The sequence below is a fragment of the Myripristis murdjan genome, chromosome 22 (genome assembly GCF_902150065.1).
Source record: "Myripristis murdjan chromosome 22, fMyrMur1.1, whole genome shotgun sequence".
Lineage (NCBI taxonomy): Eukaryota > Metazoa > Chordata > Actinopteri > Holocentriformes > Holocentridae > Myripristis > Myripristis murdjan.
Genome location: NC_044001.1, coordinates 5799113 through 5819536, shown reverse-complemented (window position 1 = coordinate 5819536; position 20424 = coordinate 5799113). Strand labels below are relative to the sequence as shown.

At 43.0% G+C, this 20424-nt stretch overlaps 1 protein-coding gene across 2 annotated transcripts in view; it reads right to left on the bottom strand.

Moving 5' to 3' along the window:
* Positions 1–20424, bottom strand: part of slc4a11 (solute carrier family 4 member 11) — a 107099-nt gene that overhangs the window by 15592 nt on the left and 71083 nt on the right. For both annotated transcript variants that reach the window (XM_030044553.1, XM_030044554.1), the window contains exons 6-15: positions 18138–18219; positions 17546–17669; positions 12723–12932; positions 8909–8993; positions 7557–7682; positions 6726–6839; positions 4800–4932; positions 3710–3783; positions 2113–2347; positions 1570–1676 (exon numbers count right to left, since the gene is read on the bottom strand). In XM_030044553.1, the coding sequence (XP_029900413.1) occupies positions 1570–1676; positions 2113–2347; positions 3710–3783; positions 4800–4932; positions 6726–6839; positions 7557–7682; positions 8909–8993; positions 12723–12932; positions 17546–17669; positions 18138–18219 (1290 nt within the window). The remainder of the gene's footprint in view (positions 1–1569; positions 1677–2112; positions 2348–3709; positions 3784–4799; positions 4933–6725; positions 6840–7556; positions 7683–8908; positions 8994–12722; positions 12933–17545; positions 17670–18137; positions 18220–20424) is intronic.

Below are 20424 nucleotides of genomic sequence, written 5' to 3'. Positions count from 1 at the left end.
TAAAATCTTGAAAAAAAAATATTGAGCAATACCGAGTTAATGTTTTCAGGTAAACCACTTCAGGACAAAACACCACTCCTCCCTTGTGGAAGAGTTTTGCTGCATCGTATCAATATTTAAAAATACATCCGATTCTGTCCTCATACACATACAGCAACTGTTTTGCAAGAAAAAGGTATTAAGATGAGTCATACTTTCACACCAACAATAATCTTCTAGTATTTATCTTTTTTTTTTTTCCCCAAATGGAAAATAGCTCATTTCAGACCAAAACCTCCTCAAATAATGTTCAATTGAATACACTTGGTTAAATTTAGAGGAAATGATGATGGAATAATGAGTATATTATCTTATGACTTACGGTCTCTTGGGTAAAGGAATAGAAAATTGGCCGGTCACTTATAAATTATAAATTTCACTTGAGGGTTTAGTGCTTCTCTCTGTGTTTCTGCGTCGGCCCCTGGAGAACAGCTGCTACCTTGGCAACAATGAACGAGGATTCAAAAATATGCTAAACAATGGAGGATTTAAAATGAAAACATCCAGCGTGGTTTTGCCTCTGCTTTTCACAAAGGAGCATGGCGAGACAATAAAAGCACCGAATCGGGATGACCGGGTGGGTTGGACACCGTCCGGGAAGGGAAATGTCACGGGTTCGATCCCTTTGTGTCGCCCACAGGAATACAAACTCTCCGGCTACTTTCTCGGGGCACGAACATGTTTTTTTTTTTTTTTTTCGGTCGTGTCTTGTTATTTCCAGCATTTCCGGCTGATCGCTTCATTGATAAGTAAAAAGCCTGTAGGAGAAGCGACGTGGCCGCTTCAGTGTGACGAGCCAGTGCAGGTCACATCAAGGTCAAGGCCTTAGTTACTGTCTCACCACTATTTCTTTTTCTTTTCTGCTCAATGTTACTGTAAATAACCGAAATGAGTCACTGCTCCATGTAAACCTCATACATATATATATATATGAATGAAACTGACTCACAGTATCGAGCTGCCACACCACAGTGCACTGCATGTTTTATACTGTTGGAAGGTCACTGTTGATGCTCGTACTGCGTACTTAAGATGCAATCGGCACTGAGATCCACAGCGCCACAGGGAATGATTACTGTACATACAGCAAAATTCACTACACCTCACCACAGCTGAGCTTGAAGCCTCTTGCTCGCTGCTCCGTGGATAAATTAAGGGAAAAGACCACGACTGCAGAACGTATCTGCTCTTGTCTTTTTTTGACTGTATGATTTGATTATCTCTAGTTTTATTTTTAAATGCAGCAAAGACATTTCAGCAAGGAATACACCCGGCCTCCTTAAAGCAAAGACATATCATTTTGCACGATGTGTTATGTAATTTGACATCAGAGTTTTTATTCTGGATACTACATGGGATTTTGAGGCCGGGATAGTATGTTAAGTAAAAATTTGCACAATTTGAAAACTGGGTAAGGCGACTGAGAACGCCTTTTCCAAACTGCAATATAGTTTTGTCTTGGCGTGAAAAGAATCGAATGCAGCACTCCCTCACCCCGGGCTCTCGAGCGACACTGTGAATGATACTAACGTTCAATGTCACTGAACACGTAGGAGCCGATGAAGGAGAACATGAGCACGGAGATCGGCAGCGCGCAGTCCGACAGCACCTCCCTCACTTTGGCATGCAGGAACGGACTGCAAGACAGACAGAGAGGAGGGAGGGAGCGGGGAGAGACAAATAATAGAGGAATACAATTACTGTAGACAAGACAAGGACAATGGCTGCAATCCTGACACTGCTAAGTACCCCGGTCCGCCTTTGCTTACACAATTGAATCCAGCTTTGAGGTTGATTTGATTACTCGAAGCAATCAGAAGTAGAATATTAATGCTTATTAAATCACAGGCTGGAACAGAAGCTTTGACAAAAAAAAAAAAAAAAAAAAAAGTGGAGCTTTGCGAGAGCCAGTCTGGAAGGTTCCTGCAAGCTCTGTCACTCCTGACAATCTTCAGAGTAAAGCCCCAGCTCAGCATTATTCCTCCGCGGCGGCAGCGCCTCCATCCAAACACAATTTAAACTTCTCCAGTGATTTATCTTTAGTGTGTTGCAGCGCCGCAGAGCTCCACGTACCTCCTTTTAAACTGGTAGAGGGTGTAGCCCATCCATAATGTCCCCAGCATGAGCAGGAGGCAGAGGACAGGCCTCTCTCGAGTGCACTGGAAGATTGAGCACTGAGCACTGAGCGCCAAGCCAGCCGCCACCTCGCTCCCGTTGCCCCCCAGCAGGCTTCCCCCGTCGGGCAGCTGATGGAAGGCCTCTACGCTTCCATTAGGCAGCGTCGCGGGACGGTAGTAGCTGGCAAAGACTGGAATCACATCAAGTGTTTAGTTAGAAAGCATCACCCTGAAGGCCAGCATGTTAAGAGTCTGTATAGCAGCGTTTCATCCACCATTTGAAAAGGAAGGGTGGGTGGGGGGTGGGGGTCTACCCTGCCTGCAAGAGCCCCCAACCCCAATAGAAAGAATTTCTTTTTTCATTTCATTCAAGGGAGAGCGTGTGACACGCTCTGAATGCTGGTCTCCGGGCCTTTTACATCAAACCGGGAGAAAGTTATGAGGGAAACAAAGTTGTGCAGGAGACTGGAAACACTCCGAGAGTGTATTCACTTGTGTTCGTGCAAATTATTTTGGATGAAAGTGTTCACGAAATGACCCAAACTCATCTCATGGTAATGGAATATGAGCTGGGAGCGTATTTTACAGACTGTCCAAAAAAACAAAAAAAAACAAAAAAAAAAAACACTGAACCACTGAACTGGCAATCTCCAAAATAGGAAAACATCACATTCAAATTCTACATTACATTCTGCTATCTTCATCTGTAAATATTATATTGTGTGATACATGTACATTGAAGGCATCACTGCTTTATAGAACAGCATTTAGCAGACAGAGACAGGAAGATGGGAGAAAGAGAGAAAAGTGTTAGAATTCACCAACCAATCATACAGAAAGTATATTTTTCACCTTAAACCACCGACCCAGCAGCAGTCCATGATTTAGCGTCCCTACTCTGTCAAATGTCACACTCCCTGACTTTTTCATGACTTTCCATGACTAAAATGTTGAATTTCCATGTCCTGTGCAAACCTAATGTAGCATTTGTTACTTGACCAAAATGTTAAACGCACTTAACCCTATAAAGCCATTTGTATCATATATGATACACGTTATCAAATAACACATTCCGTTTCAGTTTAATCAAGACTTGACCAAAATACTGTTGTATACCTTTGGACACTTCCCCTGTCCACCCTGGACCATACCATTCAACTTCAAGTACTGTCATGTATGATACAACAGAAAAATTGTATGTAATAACATATTTTTTGAAAAATCTTTTTTTTTTTTCTTTTTTTACATTTTGTTATAGGACTAAATAAAAGGTTCAATTTGAAAAAAAATGGAATTTTCTGCCAATTCTTTGATAGTTCAGGCTTTATAGGGTTAAGATTCAGAGGCTGGACATAATTCCATAATATTCCATGTTTTGTCCCTAGAATTTATTAAATTTCCCGTCTTCCCTGATCTGTAATGGACTTTTCAGAGTTTCAGCAGGTGTGTTATTGATATCTTTCCACCCATTAGGCAAAGGAAGGAGTAGGAATAAAAAAGAGAAGCACCGACTGCCTCTGTGACGTGCGTCTCTGGACCGGACGGCCACTTACTTTTGGCTGTGCCTTTGACTGCATCAACTACAAACGCAATGGAGATGAACAGGGCGATGACCTCCTCTGTCGACCTGCATCCAGAGAAACGACAGCTCGGGTTATTGTGGGAGAGAAAAAATAAAATGACAGGAAAAAAATACTGAAAACAAATTAAAACCATTGAAATAAAAATAAAAAATGGGCTAAAAGTCAAATGACACTTTTCTTGTGTGGAATAAAATGACCAAAAAAAAGTAAATAAATACATAAATAAAAATAAATGTAAAAAAAAAAAAAAAGAAAAGAAAAAAGATTGAATGTTGGCCAAAGATTTATATTTGTATTATTCATTCATTAAAATTCATTCATGCAAGTACATTTATACCTTTATACAAGTGCACCTATTCATCATTATACCATTCAAAAACACCAACCCTACAAAAACACTAAAACTAGAATAAAACTAAAAGTAAAACTGAGACTAAATAAAGAGCAAAACACTTGTCGGTATATAAATACTGTATCAAAAACGAATAAAACAAATAAAACTAGAACCTAAACTAGAAATGAACTACAGTCAAACTGAAATAAAAAAGCAAAAAATAATGAAAAAACAAAAAAACTAACCTCAGTGACACAATGTGCACAGTGAGATCTTAAATAGTGATTTTAATTAGGAAATAGTTTGTGATCACTATATGCTATCTATCTATCTATCTATCTATCTATCTATCTATCTATCTATCTAAGTAACTATTGTAAATTGTGGGGCCACATATATATACGCCCAATGTTTCCAGCAGGGTCCAGTAAATTATATTTTAGCCCTGTAACTGTCTCGCTGAAACTAGGGCAGATGAGTAAACTAAAAACAAACAAACAAAAAAAAAAAAAAAACCCGCTACAAAAAAGAGATTTCATTGTTTTGCCAAGGTTACTGTTGCAGGCATGGCATGAAAATAACCCTGCAAGGATATGTAAAGTGAACAGGATTGAATTAAGCAGAATCTGAGCTGAAGTGAAATGAATTTAAGTGAGGTGAATCCGAGAGAATGAGAATGAAGTGAACGGAGGGGAGAGAGGAGGGGGAAAAAAAAAAAAAACAGACCTCTTGAAGAGCTTCATGAGCAGGCTGACGTTGAAAATCCCTCCCAGGATGAGGAAGAGGCAGTTCCACAGACCGATGCAGGCGTAAAAAGCCGGGAAGTCCAGTTTGTAGTCATCGCAGATTCCTCGGATCACTGCAAACACACACACACACACAAACACACACACATACACACACAGGCACATAAAGACGCATGCAATCACACACTCACACACACCGAGAGACATTTGAGATGCTATTAACTATTACCGATATAAACATTATGCACTTAAAACTAGCTGTGAAAAATTATTTTAGTTAACCGAAATAAAAATAAAAACTAGACTGAGCCTTCACAGCATGTTGGCTTTGGATTGGAAAACCCCCCATATTATAAAAAATAATAATAATAAATATAAAAATAAACATTTTCAAACAAGCAAACCCACTTTGGAGACTAACGGACACAAAAATGAACTGGAAACAATAATAAAAAAAAATGAAAATGAAAAATGAATAAAACAACTCTGAGCCTGTGAGCCAATCAGTAACAAACATTGTCGGTCGCCCCGGTTTCACCCACTGCTGTAGCGCCTCCTGCAGGCCAATCAGTGCGGTGCTGAAAATGCTGGAACGGAGCAGTGACATAGACTAGTTTCGCAAAGTTTGCTCAAAATCCGACCGGCGGTGTCTAAGATACAGCACGATACGTAAACAAAAAACAAACAAAGTGGCGCCCCCATGTGGCTAATCAGTGTTACTGCGTCCACCAAACGTTTTTAAAATCCAATCGGTGGCATTTTAATGAACAAACAGAGGAATGAAGCAGCAGAATAAATAAAGAATAAAATGGTGACAACAACTTTTTTTTTTTTTTTGGTCTCCTGTAAATAAACACATAAAATAACCAAAAGAATTTATTCTGACCACCACCGCTGTGCCTGAAGTGACTCGGCGAGGATTTCCCATGATTATGAGAACATCGGCGATGTCAGAGATCGACTTTACACCAAAACCGAGCAAAGGAGGGGGGGAGCGGTGAGCGGTGGGGTGGGGGTGGGGGGGGGTGGGGGGGGGGGGGGGGGGGGGGGGGGCGTAATTAGCACTTCATTCAAAACCTAGGAAGACGACGAACACAATAAATGTAATAACGGGTTCGGGTAAAACAATCACAATTTAGTCGTAATGTCGAGTATGTATTTGTGTGCAGATGAGTTGCAACTTCACAAACAAGCCATTGTTCTGCTGGGAGACAGACCGCCGGTAATGTACTCTAATTAGCCCCGCGAGAATGCGCCTCGTGCAATTCCAGCCCGTTTACTCCAAAGATGATCGCGCCACACAACTCACACAGCAAACCGCCGCGGCATTAAAACTACATCTTGGCAAGAGACCACTTTGCTTCATATTGCTGCCCGAACATTTAAATTCCAACCGGCAGCAAAACACGACTGTGAAGAAAAAAAAAAAAAAGTTTACAGTTTCAGCAAACCTGTTACACACTTTTCTATGATTTTTTTTTTTTTTTTTTTTTTTTTTTTTTTAAGAGGAGTCTGAGGGCACGAGGGAGAGAACGAGCGCTCTCCTCTCGGAGACACGAGGTTGTTAGCCGACAGAAAAGCTCATTAGGAGCATATGTGTGAATAAACATCTACTCCACACAAAATAAATCACTCAAATGGTGCTGTTTTCTGGTAAGAGACAGACAGACACACAGAGAGAGAAAGAGAGAGAGAGAGAGAGCAAATGAGGACAGGAAGAGTTTCTGGCTGCTGTTCTACATGGTCGGGTGCCTCCTTCTCTCTCGATTTTGACGTAATCTTCTTAGAAGCCCCCCCCTTTTCCTCCCCTCCTCCCTCTCCAAATCGCCCGTCGGCAGAAACTGTAAGGAGATAAGTACGTTTTCGCCGCGGCTGAGCTGAGCCGAGGAAGAGAGCGGAGGCCTACCGCTGATGAAGATGGCGAGGGGAGCTGTGGTGAGAGGGATGACCAGAGGAGAGCCGGCGAACAGCGAGTAGATGACCCCTCCGATGCTCTGGCCGATGATCGTCTTCCGGACATCTGGCGCGAGCGGGACACACACACACACACACACACACAGAGAGAGAGAGTTCACACAGCAGGGAAACACTCATTTGTATTGATTAATGTTTGGATTTCTTATTGTGTCTGCTGCATTTTAATGTCTGCAGAAGAGGTAGCTTTTTAAATCTGCTTTCCTGAATCTATCCTCGAAACCAGTTCAGTTCTGCACTGCAAAAAGTCCAAATCTTACCAAGAGTATTTGTCTTATTTCAAGTAAAAAAGTCTTATTTCTAGTCAAAATATCTCATTACACTTAAAATAAGACATGATCAGCTCAGAAATAACTTGTCTTTTCACTTGTTTCAAGTGAAAATTTACTTGAAACAAGTTAAAATTTGCTAGAAACAAGAAACATATTCTGCCAATGGAACAAGCAAATTTTTACTTGTGACACAAGTGAACAAGTAAAAATTTGCTTGTTCCATTGGCAGAATTTGTTTCTTGTTTCAAGAAAATTTTCACTTGAAACAGATGAAAATTGCCTAAAAACAAGTTATTTCTGAGGTGATCATGTCTTATTTTAAGTGTAATGAGATATTTTGACTAGAAATAAGACAAATAATCTTGGTAAGATTTGACTTTTTGCAGTGTGTGCTTAAAATCAGGATTTCTGCATCAGGATCATCTGAAATGTCTATGGAGAGTGTGAATGGTGAGTTTACGTCCAGAACCAGGGTGTGCGTGTGATCTTACCGATCTCGCCGCGCGTGCTCTCGTCATTGAGGGAGCCGAAGGCGATGGCAGGGAGGAGGATGGCGATGTAGAGGAAGATGGCTGTGGTCATGTACTTCAGCAGGGTTTTGTTACTGCCAACTACACCTGAGGGGAGCCAAAACACAAACACTTGAGTCACAGTCGCCGCATGATGGAGTGGAGGAGGTGCAACACGCTCTCGTTTCCAAGAAGACATCAGCATCATTTCCGAAAGGCTGCATTTTAGGGGCAAAAACCTTCATCGCCCTGACTTGAGCACCCAGCATCTCTAAAAATATGGACTATACAGCATGTAAACACATTGTGCACGGATTAATGTTACCTACTGCCCTTTAAATATCACCGTAATTTGTTCCAGTTTTGCATCATCAATCATTTTGTGAGATTAGTTGTCTCTTTTTTTCAAATGATTGATATCTCACTGCGGGGAGGGAAAAAAAGAAAAAAAGAAAACGCTTTAATTGGGCTCTAATGGGATCACAATGATTTTGGTCCTGTGACCTTCATTGGATGATCATTATCTGATCAGACAAGACAGAAATATCTTGATTTCGTTACAGCCCGATGGATGCGTTTGGGTATCACGAAATGGAAAAAAGAGCTTAAAGAGAGCAGCCGAAGTGGAGAGAATCCAACGACTCGACTCGACTCGACTCGACTCTGCACGGTCATGTTTTTGCATCCAAGGTCAAATGAGTCAGCTAATCCGTTCTTTAGGTTTTTGAGGACATATTTGTTGAGTCAGACTTTTTTTCGCCGCATGAGTAACGAGTCCCGAAGTTCGCAGGCTCGTCTCGTCTCTGGCGTCGCGACGAGACAACACTCAGAGGTAAACAACAATCGGAAAAAATGCGCTTGTCCCCCTTTTTTTATTTATTTATTTATTTATTTTTCCGAAAAGCACAAGATCTCAAGGTCATTCACTGCATTTATTTAAACGGGAGGAATGATTTGGGAAGATACAGCGTTTAGGGATTTGCTGATAAAGAGGACAATTTGCTCGGTCAATAAAAGCCTCCAGTCAGCTGAGATTGCAGCGCGGGCATGTACGGGGGCGATGTCCTTGGGAAATTACAATCGTACTGGACATACGGGAGCATACGGCAACAGTGAGACATCGGAGACGGTGATTTTAGTCGGGGACAACTCTGGATGCAGCACAGATGCAGCGCAGATGTATCTGAGGCAAAGGGTGACAGACAAATGAGGAGCTGCCAGCGCCACCCCGGTGTGGCATAATAAGGAAGATGATTCACTTTCTCACAAAAAAAAAAAAAAAAAAAAAAAAAAAAAGAAGAATCATAGAGGGAAGGTAGTCAGGTCCAGCCTACCATCTGTGAAGTCGGAGGGGTAGAGAGGCAGTCTGCGACACAAGTCCTCATAAATCCCTCGGCCGGCTCTGAAGAAATCTTTACACTGCGGAGGGAAGGAAAGAGCCGAGAAGGTTAGAATGAAATGTCTGCGAGGAATTTTTTTTTTCTTCTCATTTGACATGCACATGTTCAGTATTTAGCCTGCTTTCATTACCTGGAGCAACCTTCAATAAATGGAACAGTGGGGAAACAGTACTTAATAAAAAAGATAAGCTTTCGGTGTTGCAGAGGATGGGAAATTATTCTGCTGTCCTCACCGGGCTTATGAAGCAATTAATCAATTACCCGGCCGCTCCTTTTCACTGTTTAACACGCGATTACAGCTTCAAATGGAGGCGCGCGTGGGGTCGGAAAAATCATTCCTTTTTTTTTAAGATTTTTGATGGTTTCTGGCAGAGGAAGGCGGTTTACCTTGATGTAAACAACCTGGAAACAAACAACGGCGTCTGTCTTTTTTTTTTTTTTTTTTTTTTCTCCTAAGCGGGCTCGCTCGTTTTATGAAGCCACACAGGACTGCTGATCCATTAAATCCCTATACATAATGAAATCATTTATTATTACAAGGCGGCGTGTGCATGTGTGTGTCCGTGTGTGCATGTGTGTGTGTGTGTGTGTGTGTGTGTGGGGCCTGACCACCGTGGCCCCTCGCCAGCATTTGGCTCAGGTTCGATAAACAAAAAGTCTCCGAGAGGAATTACCGTCCACCTGTTTGCGATTCGTTCTGAATGGCTGATAGTGTGAGGCAACGGGAAGCAAAAACATCAAAACGCCACAACAATTTGGCCTCATTTCTCAAAGTACAGGAAAGCGATATGCGGTCGCGGGTGGTCCGGCGCCGCGTTCGGATGTGGAGGGAGGCGGGAGGAGGGCGAGGGCTTTGCTCTTTGCCTTTTACTGTCCCTGCTTCTCTCTCTTCTCTCCCATTTTTTTTTATCATTTTCTGTTTTCTGACTTTCACTCTCCCTTGCCCTATCCCTATCTCCCACCTTTTCTCTCTCTCTCTCTCTCTCTCTCTCTCTCTCCAGTATATATCCCTCCTCCACTGCACTGAACCTTTCAAGCCCTGGGATAAACACCTAAGCAAACCCTTCGCTATAAAAAAAAAAAAAAAAAAAGACACAAGGGGAAATGTCTGGGAGCTCCGGCCTGTCAGCGGCGACATTAGGTGGAGATGTTGGTCCATGGCATTGAGCAGAGCGCCTCTGGAGATATGTGTGCATGTGTGTGTGTGTGTGTGTGCATGTGTGTGTGTGTTTGTGTGGGGCTGAGGGGTGGGGAGCACTGACAGGACTGTGAGAGATGTAAGGTCATTTACCCACTGAGGAGACCTGGCAGGAGCTGATGCTGATTGATTAGGGAGAGAGAAAAGATGGAAGAGTCGAGCCACCCAAGCAGGGAGGCGAGGAAGAGGAGGAGGAGGAGGAGGAGGAGGAGGTGGGGGGAGTGTGGTGAGGGTCTGAGGGGGAGGCACTGGGGATAAGGAGAGAGAGAGAGAAGGAGGAAAAAAAGGTAGAAATGTGTAAATGTTGTGAAAAGAGATGAAGAACGGGGGGGTGGAGGACGAAGATGAGACGAGTGAGACGGTGATGAGGATGAGGAAGATGCCGCTGCACAGACAGTTCACGAACACTGCAGCAAATGGATTTTCATTCTAACGTTGTCTATGAGCCAAAATCGGCCCAATTTCAATCATTTTTTTTTTTTTTTATCCTATTATAAGGTTAGAAACAGAGAACGGCAGCAGACATGTTTCTTCATGTTTTTGATTCGAACGTAAAATTAATTCATTCATTTGTTTTTCATTTTGAAAACCTGCACGTTGCACCATGTATTTAATCCTCCTGGTCCCGGGACATGGAGGTCCATGGAGGTCTGGGCATAGAGACTCCCCTCCCTGCCACCTGGACGGGCTGAGAACCTTAACTAGAACTCCGACAGGTGTAGTGCACCTGTCCTGGACTACAGGCTGCCCTGCACTCACCACAACTCAGCAGCTGACTGTCGTCTTCAAACGCTTTTCAAATTACAAATTAACCCCTTCAGACCCTGCGTCCATTGGAATGGACATGACATATTTCTGTCTCTAAACCAATAAATACTGGGTAATGATGTCAGTAATGCTGGTTACTGGTTGGATCCTGATGATCCAATCATAATCATGTTATGACTTTGAGCTCTGAGAGAGGGACAGACATCGGACAAGACAAGCATGGCTGAGCGACTGCAGAGAGGGAGGAGTAAGTGCCCATTTTCAATCAAAAATCTAAATTTATGTTCATGATGGCCAAACAAATTTTCTGTCAGCATAAAAGTGATAATATTTTAAGTAATTTTGAACATACATCATATGGTTAATTTACAGGATTTTTTCAAAGTCTGATGTCCATTGTAATGGACATGAAAAAAAAAAACTATTAAAAACATGAGTTAGCAAAAATGTGTTTTTTCCACTTTGTTTTTATGTTAGAGAGGAGTCAGAATCAGTTAAAAAAAAATGTAAAAAATTTTTTTGCCCAGCAGAAAAAATGCAGGTCTGAATGGGTTAAGTTACTGCATGACTCAAATATAATACAGTCCAGTATAGAAAACACACCGTAAAACTCCCAAAGCCAGGAGTTTAGCTTTTTGTTGTTCTCTCTGTATATTCTAAGGTCTCTCTCTCTCTCTCTCTCTCTCTCTCTCTCTCTCTCTCTCTCTCTCTCTCTCTCTCTCTCTCACACACACACACACACACAAACACACACTAAAGACCCATGAAGATCAGGCAAATAGTCTGCAGACCTATGAAACTATTTCATACATCACATTTTACAGTCACAAATCCTCAAGCGGTTTAACCTCCTGTGTTCTGTTGGCTGTCCTGTCAACTGTGTGTAAACTGGCCAAAAAAAAAAAAAAAAAAAAAAAGCATCGCACATAGTTGCCTTTTTCACCCATAATCGGTGCGAAAACTGCCACAATGGGATAAAAAATGTGGCTGAAGTGAGGGACTGGTGTATAGCAACCCTGTGAGAGAGAGAGAGAGACAGAGGCAGACAGAGAGCAGCGGTGGTCAAGCGAGCTAGGCGGTGAATGAAAAGAGAGAGAGCGGAAGTATTGGAAACTGTGCACAACATTTTTAAGGTGTTACAAATTTGATAGCAAAAAAAAAAAAAAAAAAAAAAAATGGACATCATGCTGCGTTTAGTTTTCTGGCTGTGCAGCAGAGAAAACTTCCAACACCTTGAAAAAAAAAACAGAAAGCACCGACCAATCAGACGCCTCCCATCGAGGAAGTGGGGATGACTCATGGTGTTGTCATATAAACACACATGGTATACACATACGCTGCTTTAAAACAGTGAAACGTGTAAGGCCTGCCACACACACACACACACACACACACACACACACACACACACACAGGATATAGAGAGGATACAGACATAGACATAACACACACCCACACACATACACACACTAACACAAAGACACACACATGCATGTAGTTCTGATGGGACTGATAGCAAACCAGTAAATAAAAAAACACCCAGATACACACTTATTACCCTATATACCCTCGACTGACAGAGCTCTACACACACACACACACACACACACACAAAGATAAACATCAACTGCATTTAACCCCATTTACACACACTGTAGCCCCTCCAACACACACATGAAACCCCCTAACAACCCATCAAACCCCTTTCAAATACAATATTCCCCTCCCTCCCTCTCTCTCTCTCTCTCTCTCTCACACACACACACACACACACACGCCCACCTTGAGGGGTTTGTGGCTGCGGGGGTCCGTCTCCTCCTCCTCCACGGAGGTGGGCTGCTGGTTGGCTGCCGTCAGCTGGTGCCTCTGGAACACCAGCGCCTCTTTAAACTCCTCCTGCGTCTTCGTCTCCAGCAGCTTCTGCCTGAACGAGATGTCGGAGAACATGGTGGCGAACGTCCGGCCCAGCTCCATCGCCGTCTTGGTGCTTTTCTGCGGCCGGGAGACACGTTAAAAGCGTTAAAATCACTAACGATGCGTTCCAGGAATTTGCTCGATCGCAGCCAGCATTTCAGTGTAATCTTTTTCTACAAAAGCGAATACACTTTTTTTTTTTTACACTGCAAAAAGTCCAAATCTTACCAAGAATATTTGTCTTATTTCAAGTCGAAATGTCTTATTTCTAGTCAAAATATCTCATTACACTTAAAACAAGACATGATCACCTCAGAAATTACTTGTTTTCAGACGATTTTCACTTGTTTTAAGTGAAAATTAGCTTGAAACAATAAACAAATTTTGCCAATGAAACAAGCAGATTTTCACTTGTTCACTTGTGCCATAAGTGAAAATAGTCTAAAAACAAGTTATTTCTGAGCTGATCATGTCTTATTTTAAGTGTAATGAGATATTTTGACTAGAAATAAGACATTTTGACTTGAAATAAGAGAAATAATCTTGGTAAGATTTGGACTTTTTGCAGTGCAGTACTTTGCCAGCAATCCTTAAACTTAAAAATGGGTCTGTTTTATCTTCCAAGTGCTCGCAGAAATTACAAATATACACAGATTTTTACAAAACAGAGCAGAAACTTGTGCTTTGCTGTCATACACTGCAGACAATGTGCATTAAGCCCTGATCAAACACGGCTCCCATCTGTTGTGACACCGAGGACGCGGCACGTGTAGACGTTACTCCTGGAGACGGCAGGTTGGTCGCAGGTCTGCCGCGGGCGGCTCGGGGTCTTTTGTCATTAATCCCACATCTGTTACAAACAGCGGCGTCATAAGTCACAAAGTGTGGCGGAGCGACGATAATAACGTGCTGGCAGGCGGCTGGACAGCGCCGTGCCAGGGAAGCCTTGTTAGCCAGGTGGTGAGGATACCAACATAGCCGGGCTCAGCGCGTACAGTAGCAGCTGCAGCAAACAGAATGAGTAAAGCCTTTAAGCTTTTTCTCAGGGAGAAAGTGGTAACTGAATTTCAGCCAGAGTTGAAAGGCTGGATCTTGGTTTATCCAACTCTCTCTCTCTCTCTCTCTCTTTCTGTGTAAAGCCACAGGATTCCCTACCTGCAGGTTGGAGAAGCCGCCTTACGATTAGAAGGTCACCCATTTGAATATCCAGCCCACCTGGGAAAAAATCCGGGTGTGGGAAGTGAGCGAGGAGCACTCTCCCTTCACACAGCGGCTCACATCAAGGACAGTTTCTTGGTGGACAATGGCGCTGAAACAATGTTAACATTTTTTTTTTTTTTTTTTCAAATGACAGAATATGAATCAATTCTAATTTCAATAACTTCCTCATTAATTTGAATCGTTTCTTAAGAAAAATCCCAAACATCTGCTGATTCAAGCTTCATTAAGATCACATTAAGATCACTGCCTTCCTATTCTCCGTTCCTGTTCTATCATGAAATTAATACTTGAGGTTTTTTTTGGATGGAGGTTAGACTAAAGAAGACATTTGAAGACATCGCGTTGGGCTCTACTGACTTCCCATGAGCGTTTGTTCCCTATTGTTTACTCTTTGTTGACTAAATGATTCAATAATCAGTACCGCAGATTTATCAACAATGAAAATAATCACTAGTTGCGGCGCTGGTGAACAACAGTCGAAGACACTGATGGTCCCGCGTTGCTTTTAGGTGTCAATTTGTGAAACTGAGTGAATGCGAGGCTGTGTGTGCATGTGTAAAAAAAAATAAAAAACATGCATGTTCAGCAAATTTACAGTGGGAAAATGAAAGAGGAGGAAAAAAAACAACAAAAAAAAACATGTACCATAATTGCGAAGAGGCTCCCTCAGTGTTGGGGCGATGCAGTCGGTCCTGCCTCACACATGACAAATTACATACATTTGCCAACCAGAGGAATTCCTGCTATCATTACCATCATGCTGCTTCAAAGCGCTTTCTCGCAGGAACAGTCACCATCAGGGGATAATTGAGCCATAATAATGCTTTATGTTTACTTGGGGCTCAGATTAATGTCTCTGAGAATGCCATTAGTGGTCGGGATGGTCGGCTGCAAGACTGGCAGAGAGGGCACTGGAGCCATTACAGAGAGGCACAAACACGACGACCGGAAAAAAAAAAAAGAAAAGAAAAGAAAAGAAAAAAGAAAGTCAGCCAAACAAACAAACAAACAAACAAACATGATGTAGTAAACTGTGGCGTTGCTGATTGCCTGCGTCACTCGCCCCCCCTTCGGAGGATCCACGGCTTGATGCTCGGCTTGTGAATGCATTGTGCATGTGTGTGTGTGTGTGTGTGTGTGTGTGTGTGTGTGAGCTGGGAAGGGGAATATTAGTCTGAATGTGGGGCCAGAAATCCTTTTGAGCAGGATGGGACTGAGGGGGTTTCCATCTGGAGTGGGGCAACAATCAGAGCCCTCTGAGGAGAACGGAGAGCGATGGTTCTTGTGTGCTTGTGTGTGCATGCGTGTGTGTGTGTGTGTGTGTTCATGTGTGTGTGTAGCGATAGAGGGCTCAGGATGAAGCAGTGGAGGACAGGAGGGTTGAGTGGTTTGATGGGAAGTAGAAAGGGCTTATGTTTTGATGCGGGGGAGACGAGGGTGTTACAGGAGACGTGGCTCTCTCGCTCCGCTGCAGAAAGCTCCTCTGAGCCGAAGGAAACGGCGAACCGTCTCTACGGCGACGACACACAAACTTCAGCCAAACGGGCCACAACGCAGCGAGTGGCCCCTTGGACAGATTTCAGATGGAAAGACATTTGGCAGCCTGGCGTCCTCACCGCTGCACCAACGAAAACACTGTAAGACCTCAGAGAGAACCGAGTTAAACCTAAGATAAAGTCTAAAAAAAAAAAAAAAAAAATGAAAATGAACCCCGAGAGCGAGGCGAGGCCCCTTGAGCGCGTTTCATTTGAGGTGAAATTTCCCTCACCGCCAGTCACCCTCCGCTGCACCTGCTTTCTATACAAAGCCAGGAGGGATTCGCAGTCACTGGAATAGTCTATAATTTCATTCACAGCTCAGTTTGGTAAAAAAAAAAAAAAAAAAAAAAAAAAATCAAAACAAAAAGAAATGTCTTAATAGGATTTCATGAAAGCCAACTGACTCTAATTGAATTTGTATGAGCAGACTAATCCAGAAAAGTTTAATTTGTTGAACTGAATATATATATATATATTTATATATATTCTTCTTAAATAGCTGCAAGCAGAGCAGGAAGGTATGCAAATCGCTCTGCCAATTACTACTATATTAGTGGCGGGATGCTCAGAATGATCGTATGCTTGAGTTTGATTTTGCACGTCCAGGGAAAGAAACTGTACACCTCTTTAGAAACTTTACCAACACTGGTGAAGGACAACAGGAAACCAGAAAGACCAGCAGAGGAAACAGAAAGCGCTCCCCCTGCTGACCTCACCACTTCCTCCAATTGAAAAAAAAAGCTCATCAAGTATTCCTGCCGTGAACCCAGCACCGCACAGAGTACTTCACAATTAACATATGGAAAAATTAATGACGGAATGAATGAGGGAGGGAATAGGTTGAATGAGCGAAAAAAAAGAAAGAAAAAAATACAGACTGAATTGTTGATGGCTAAATAAAGTCACAGCAAAAAATAAATAAATAAATAAATAAAAAAATAATAATAATAAATGGAATAATGAATACAGTTGTCCCTCGCTGTAACGCGGTTCACCTTTCGCGGCCTCGCAGTTTCGCGGATTTTTTTTAGTGCTATTTTGCATGCTTTTTTTTTTTTTTTTTTTTTTTTTTTACTGGACTTATTTTACTACGAAGGTTTGAACTTTGAGAGTTTAAACAAGAGAGAAAAGTGAGAAAATGTTAACGCCTGTCTGAGAAAAGTGTATAAAGCATGTAGTGAGGGGGTTTTACAGCCTTAAAACATCTAGAATAATTGTAAAAAAAAAAAATAAAGCTGACGACTTCGCGGATTTCGCCTATTGCGGGTTATTTTTAGAACGTAACTCCCGCGATTAACGAGGGACCGCTGTACGTGAATAAAATGAGTGAAATAATAGTGAACAAATTATGTAATAAACAAACAAGTGGATGAATTGTTGATGGCTAAATAAAAAGTCACAGCAAAAAAATAAAAAAATAAAAAAAAAAATAATAATAATAATAAATGGAATAATGAATACAGTTGTCCCTCGCTATAACGCGGTTCACCTTTCGCGGCCTCGCAGTTTCGCAGATTTTTTTTAGTGCAATTTTGCATGCTTTTGTTTTACTGGACTTATTTTTCTACGAAGGTTTGAACTTTGAGAGTCTTTAAACAAGAGAGAAAAGTGAGAAAATGTTAATGCCTGTCTGAGAAAAGTGTATAAAGCATGTAGTGAGGGGGTTTTACAGCCTTAAAACATCTAAATCTATCAAAATAAAGCTGACGACTTCGCGGATTTCGCCTATTGCGGGTTATTTCTAGAACGTAACTCCCGCGATTAACGAGGGACCACTGTACGTGAATAAAATGAGTGAAATAATAGTGAACAAATTATGTAATCAACAAACAAGTGGATGTACAAACGCCTTGATAATCATGCAGGACAGATAAATCACATCCATCATGCACGCCCTTCGGGGAGCGGAGTGGAGGAGGGGGGGGGAGTTACCATTTTGAGGGGGGCCAGGATCAGGATGACATAGCGGACCTCGCAGCAGTTCTCCCCCCAGTTCTGCGGCCTCTCCAGGCGGGAGATGCACACGTGACGCCTCTGGAGACTCTTCACGTTGCAGCTGGAGCGCGGAGGGAGAGAGGAGGAGGTATTATAAATGTCAACGCCTCACCTCACCGGCAGCGCCCTTCATTTCCATAGATTAACCTCTTTTTTTTTTTTTTTTTTTTTTTTTTTTCTTCTCAACAGCAGCAGCAGCAACAGTTAGGCGGTATTCAAATGAGGCGGGTGAGCACATGTCGCACACGCACAAAATATGCAAATGTGCACGCGGGCGCGCACACAATAAATCCTGCATTTGCATCCGTTGCATTAAAGTATTTTTTTCACGCAGGACTTTCACTGGTACACACACACACACACCACATATCCTCACACACATGCTCACAAACACATGTACACAGACACAACAGAGACAAAATAGAAGTATAAACACACAAATATATTACAGTGTGTACGTAAATGCATATAATCACATAAATGCATGCTTAGATAACACACACACACACACACACACACTGTGGCTTACAGGATGCAGAGCCAGGACTGCTGGTACTGGACCCCGGTGGCCGTGGCTGTCACCCCCTGGATGGTCTCTGACAGCAGGTGGACTGCAGAGGAAAAGGTCAGAGGTCAGGCGACAGGCAGCTGCGATCGCATCTTTAATACTCATACACACTCTCATTAATTTCCCCCCTGTACGTAGCGTCGGTGCTATTCCTCTCCTGATGTGTGTATGTGTGTGTGTGTGTGTGTAGGCTTCAAAGGGGCCGGCGACTCGAGCCCTCCCTTCATTACAGCCGACGGTTACTATGTTTACACTGTCTGTGGCTTTGTTATGAAAAGTGCTCGTTCTAAACCGATTTCAAACACTTTGACATTAAACCGAGCCGTGTGTTTTTTTTTTACTCTGAATTATATATTTAAAAAGAAAGACAAACACACACACACTCGGCTCTGATTTCTCCATGCAGCCTAACAATGTCAGTTTCGAGCTGCTGAGATACAAAGTGATGTGCGAAAAAAAAAAAAAAAAAAACCCCGGCGCATTATCTTTTCTGCTGCAAAGCCCCTGAACGCCACGTCGGCATCAGGAGTGTCTAATGAGCTGGACTCGTTGCTTGAGACGGCGAGGCCCGGTCCGCGCGGCGTGCAAACAAACACCGTGACAGGCTAATAACCGTGAGCACCCGACCCCCCCCACCCCCCACCCCCCACCCCTCCCTGAAATCACCGGCGCTCAGGCTCGAGGATTTAACGAAACATTTCATCATGCTCCCGGGTTTACACGGTGGAAATCATTAAACACGGGCGACGAGGGGCGTCGGTGAAACCAGTTCATTGCTTCCTAATAATAATAATCTCCCTTCCATGCTGAGAATGATGAAGAATCGCGTTTTTTTTTGTGGGTATTTTTCATTTTTCGGAGCCGAGCGCCCGTCACCCCAACCTACTAACCCAAACCCCCTCAAGAAGATCCTCGTCTTCTCCTTCCACTCCTCCGTATTGAGCAAATTACTGGGAGGAAACGTTTTGTTTAATAGCCAAGCAGGGCCGATCATTCTGATTTTCCCTGCCACTGGCTTGCCTCTCTCTCTCTCTCTCTCTCTCTCTCTTTCTCTCGTTCTCAATCTCTCTGTCTGTCTCTCTCTCTCTGTCTCTCTACAGCTGCCATGCCGTCTCATCAATAAGGTATCCTCCATTCATGCCAGAAAATGATGGGCGTCACCATGACAACAGTATCACAGTGCTCAAGGAATGAGAGTGCTGGGAAGGGAGAATAAGGGGAGGGGGGGCAGACGGAAAAAAAAAAGAGGGAGAGGGAGTACACAGATGAAGAGGAAGAGAATAAGAGACGAGGGGGGGGGTGAGAGAGAATAAGGCACCGAGAGAAAAAGGAAGAAAGGCGGCAGGTAGAGTGAGAGAAAGGGAGTGAGAGAGAGAAACAAGGGAGACATGCAGAGAGAGAGAGAGAGAGAGAGAGGGAGGAAAAGAGTGACACTGGGAGGCACGCAGACGGAGGAGAGGAGAGAGAGACAGGACGAAAGAGCGAGAAGGAGGAGACATGCAGAGAGAGAGAATGAGAGCGTGAGACGAGAGGAGACACCGAGAGAGGGAACAAAAAAAAAAAAAAAATGTAAGCAAGAGAAATAGGGCCGGAGAGGGAGCGAGAGGAAAGAAAATGAAAGGGAAGAATGAGAAAGACAGAGAGACAGAGAAAGAGAAAGAGAAAGAGAGAGAGGGGGGACAGAGAAGTGAAGGAGATGGACTGGGATTCAATTCAATTAATAGCACTGAGCCTGACAGCCATGTAATAATCAAAAACCATCCAATTTCTCATTGACGTCAGAGAGAGAGAGAGAGAGAGAGAAAGAGAATGAGAGAGAGAGAGACAGATGGAGAGATACACACAGAACAAAAGAGAGATAAACAGAGAGAGAGAGAGAGAGGAGAAACGAGGAAAGAGAAAGGGGGAGATAAATGGTGAGAGATAGCGAGAAAGGAAAAAGAGACAATGAGAGAAAACCAGAAAGAGAAAAAGGGTGGAGGTGGAGGTGGAGGTGGAGGTGGTGGTGGGGGGGGGCACCTGTGGTCTCCCATACCAAGACAGGAATGCTGCGACACACACACACACACACACACACACACACACACACACACGCACACGCCCCGACCGAGCCTGAGACGCCACAAAAATCACCCCAACTTCCACATTTTTAGCACCAAAAAAAATTTGATTTTGTTTGATTTTATCCACTTGAACAAAGCGTGTAAGTCACTGACGGCCGAAGTTGGGGGTTCAAATCCCACGAGCG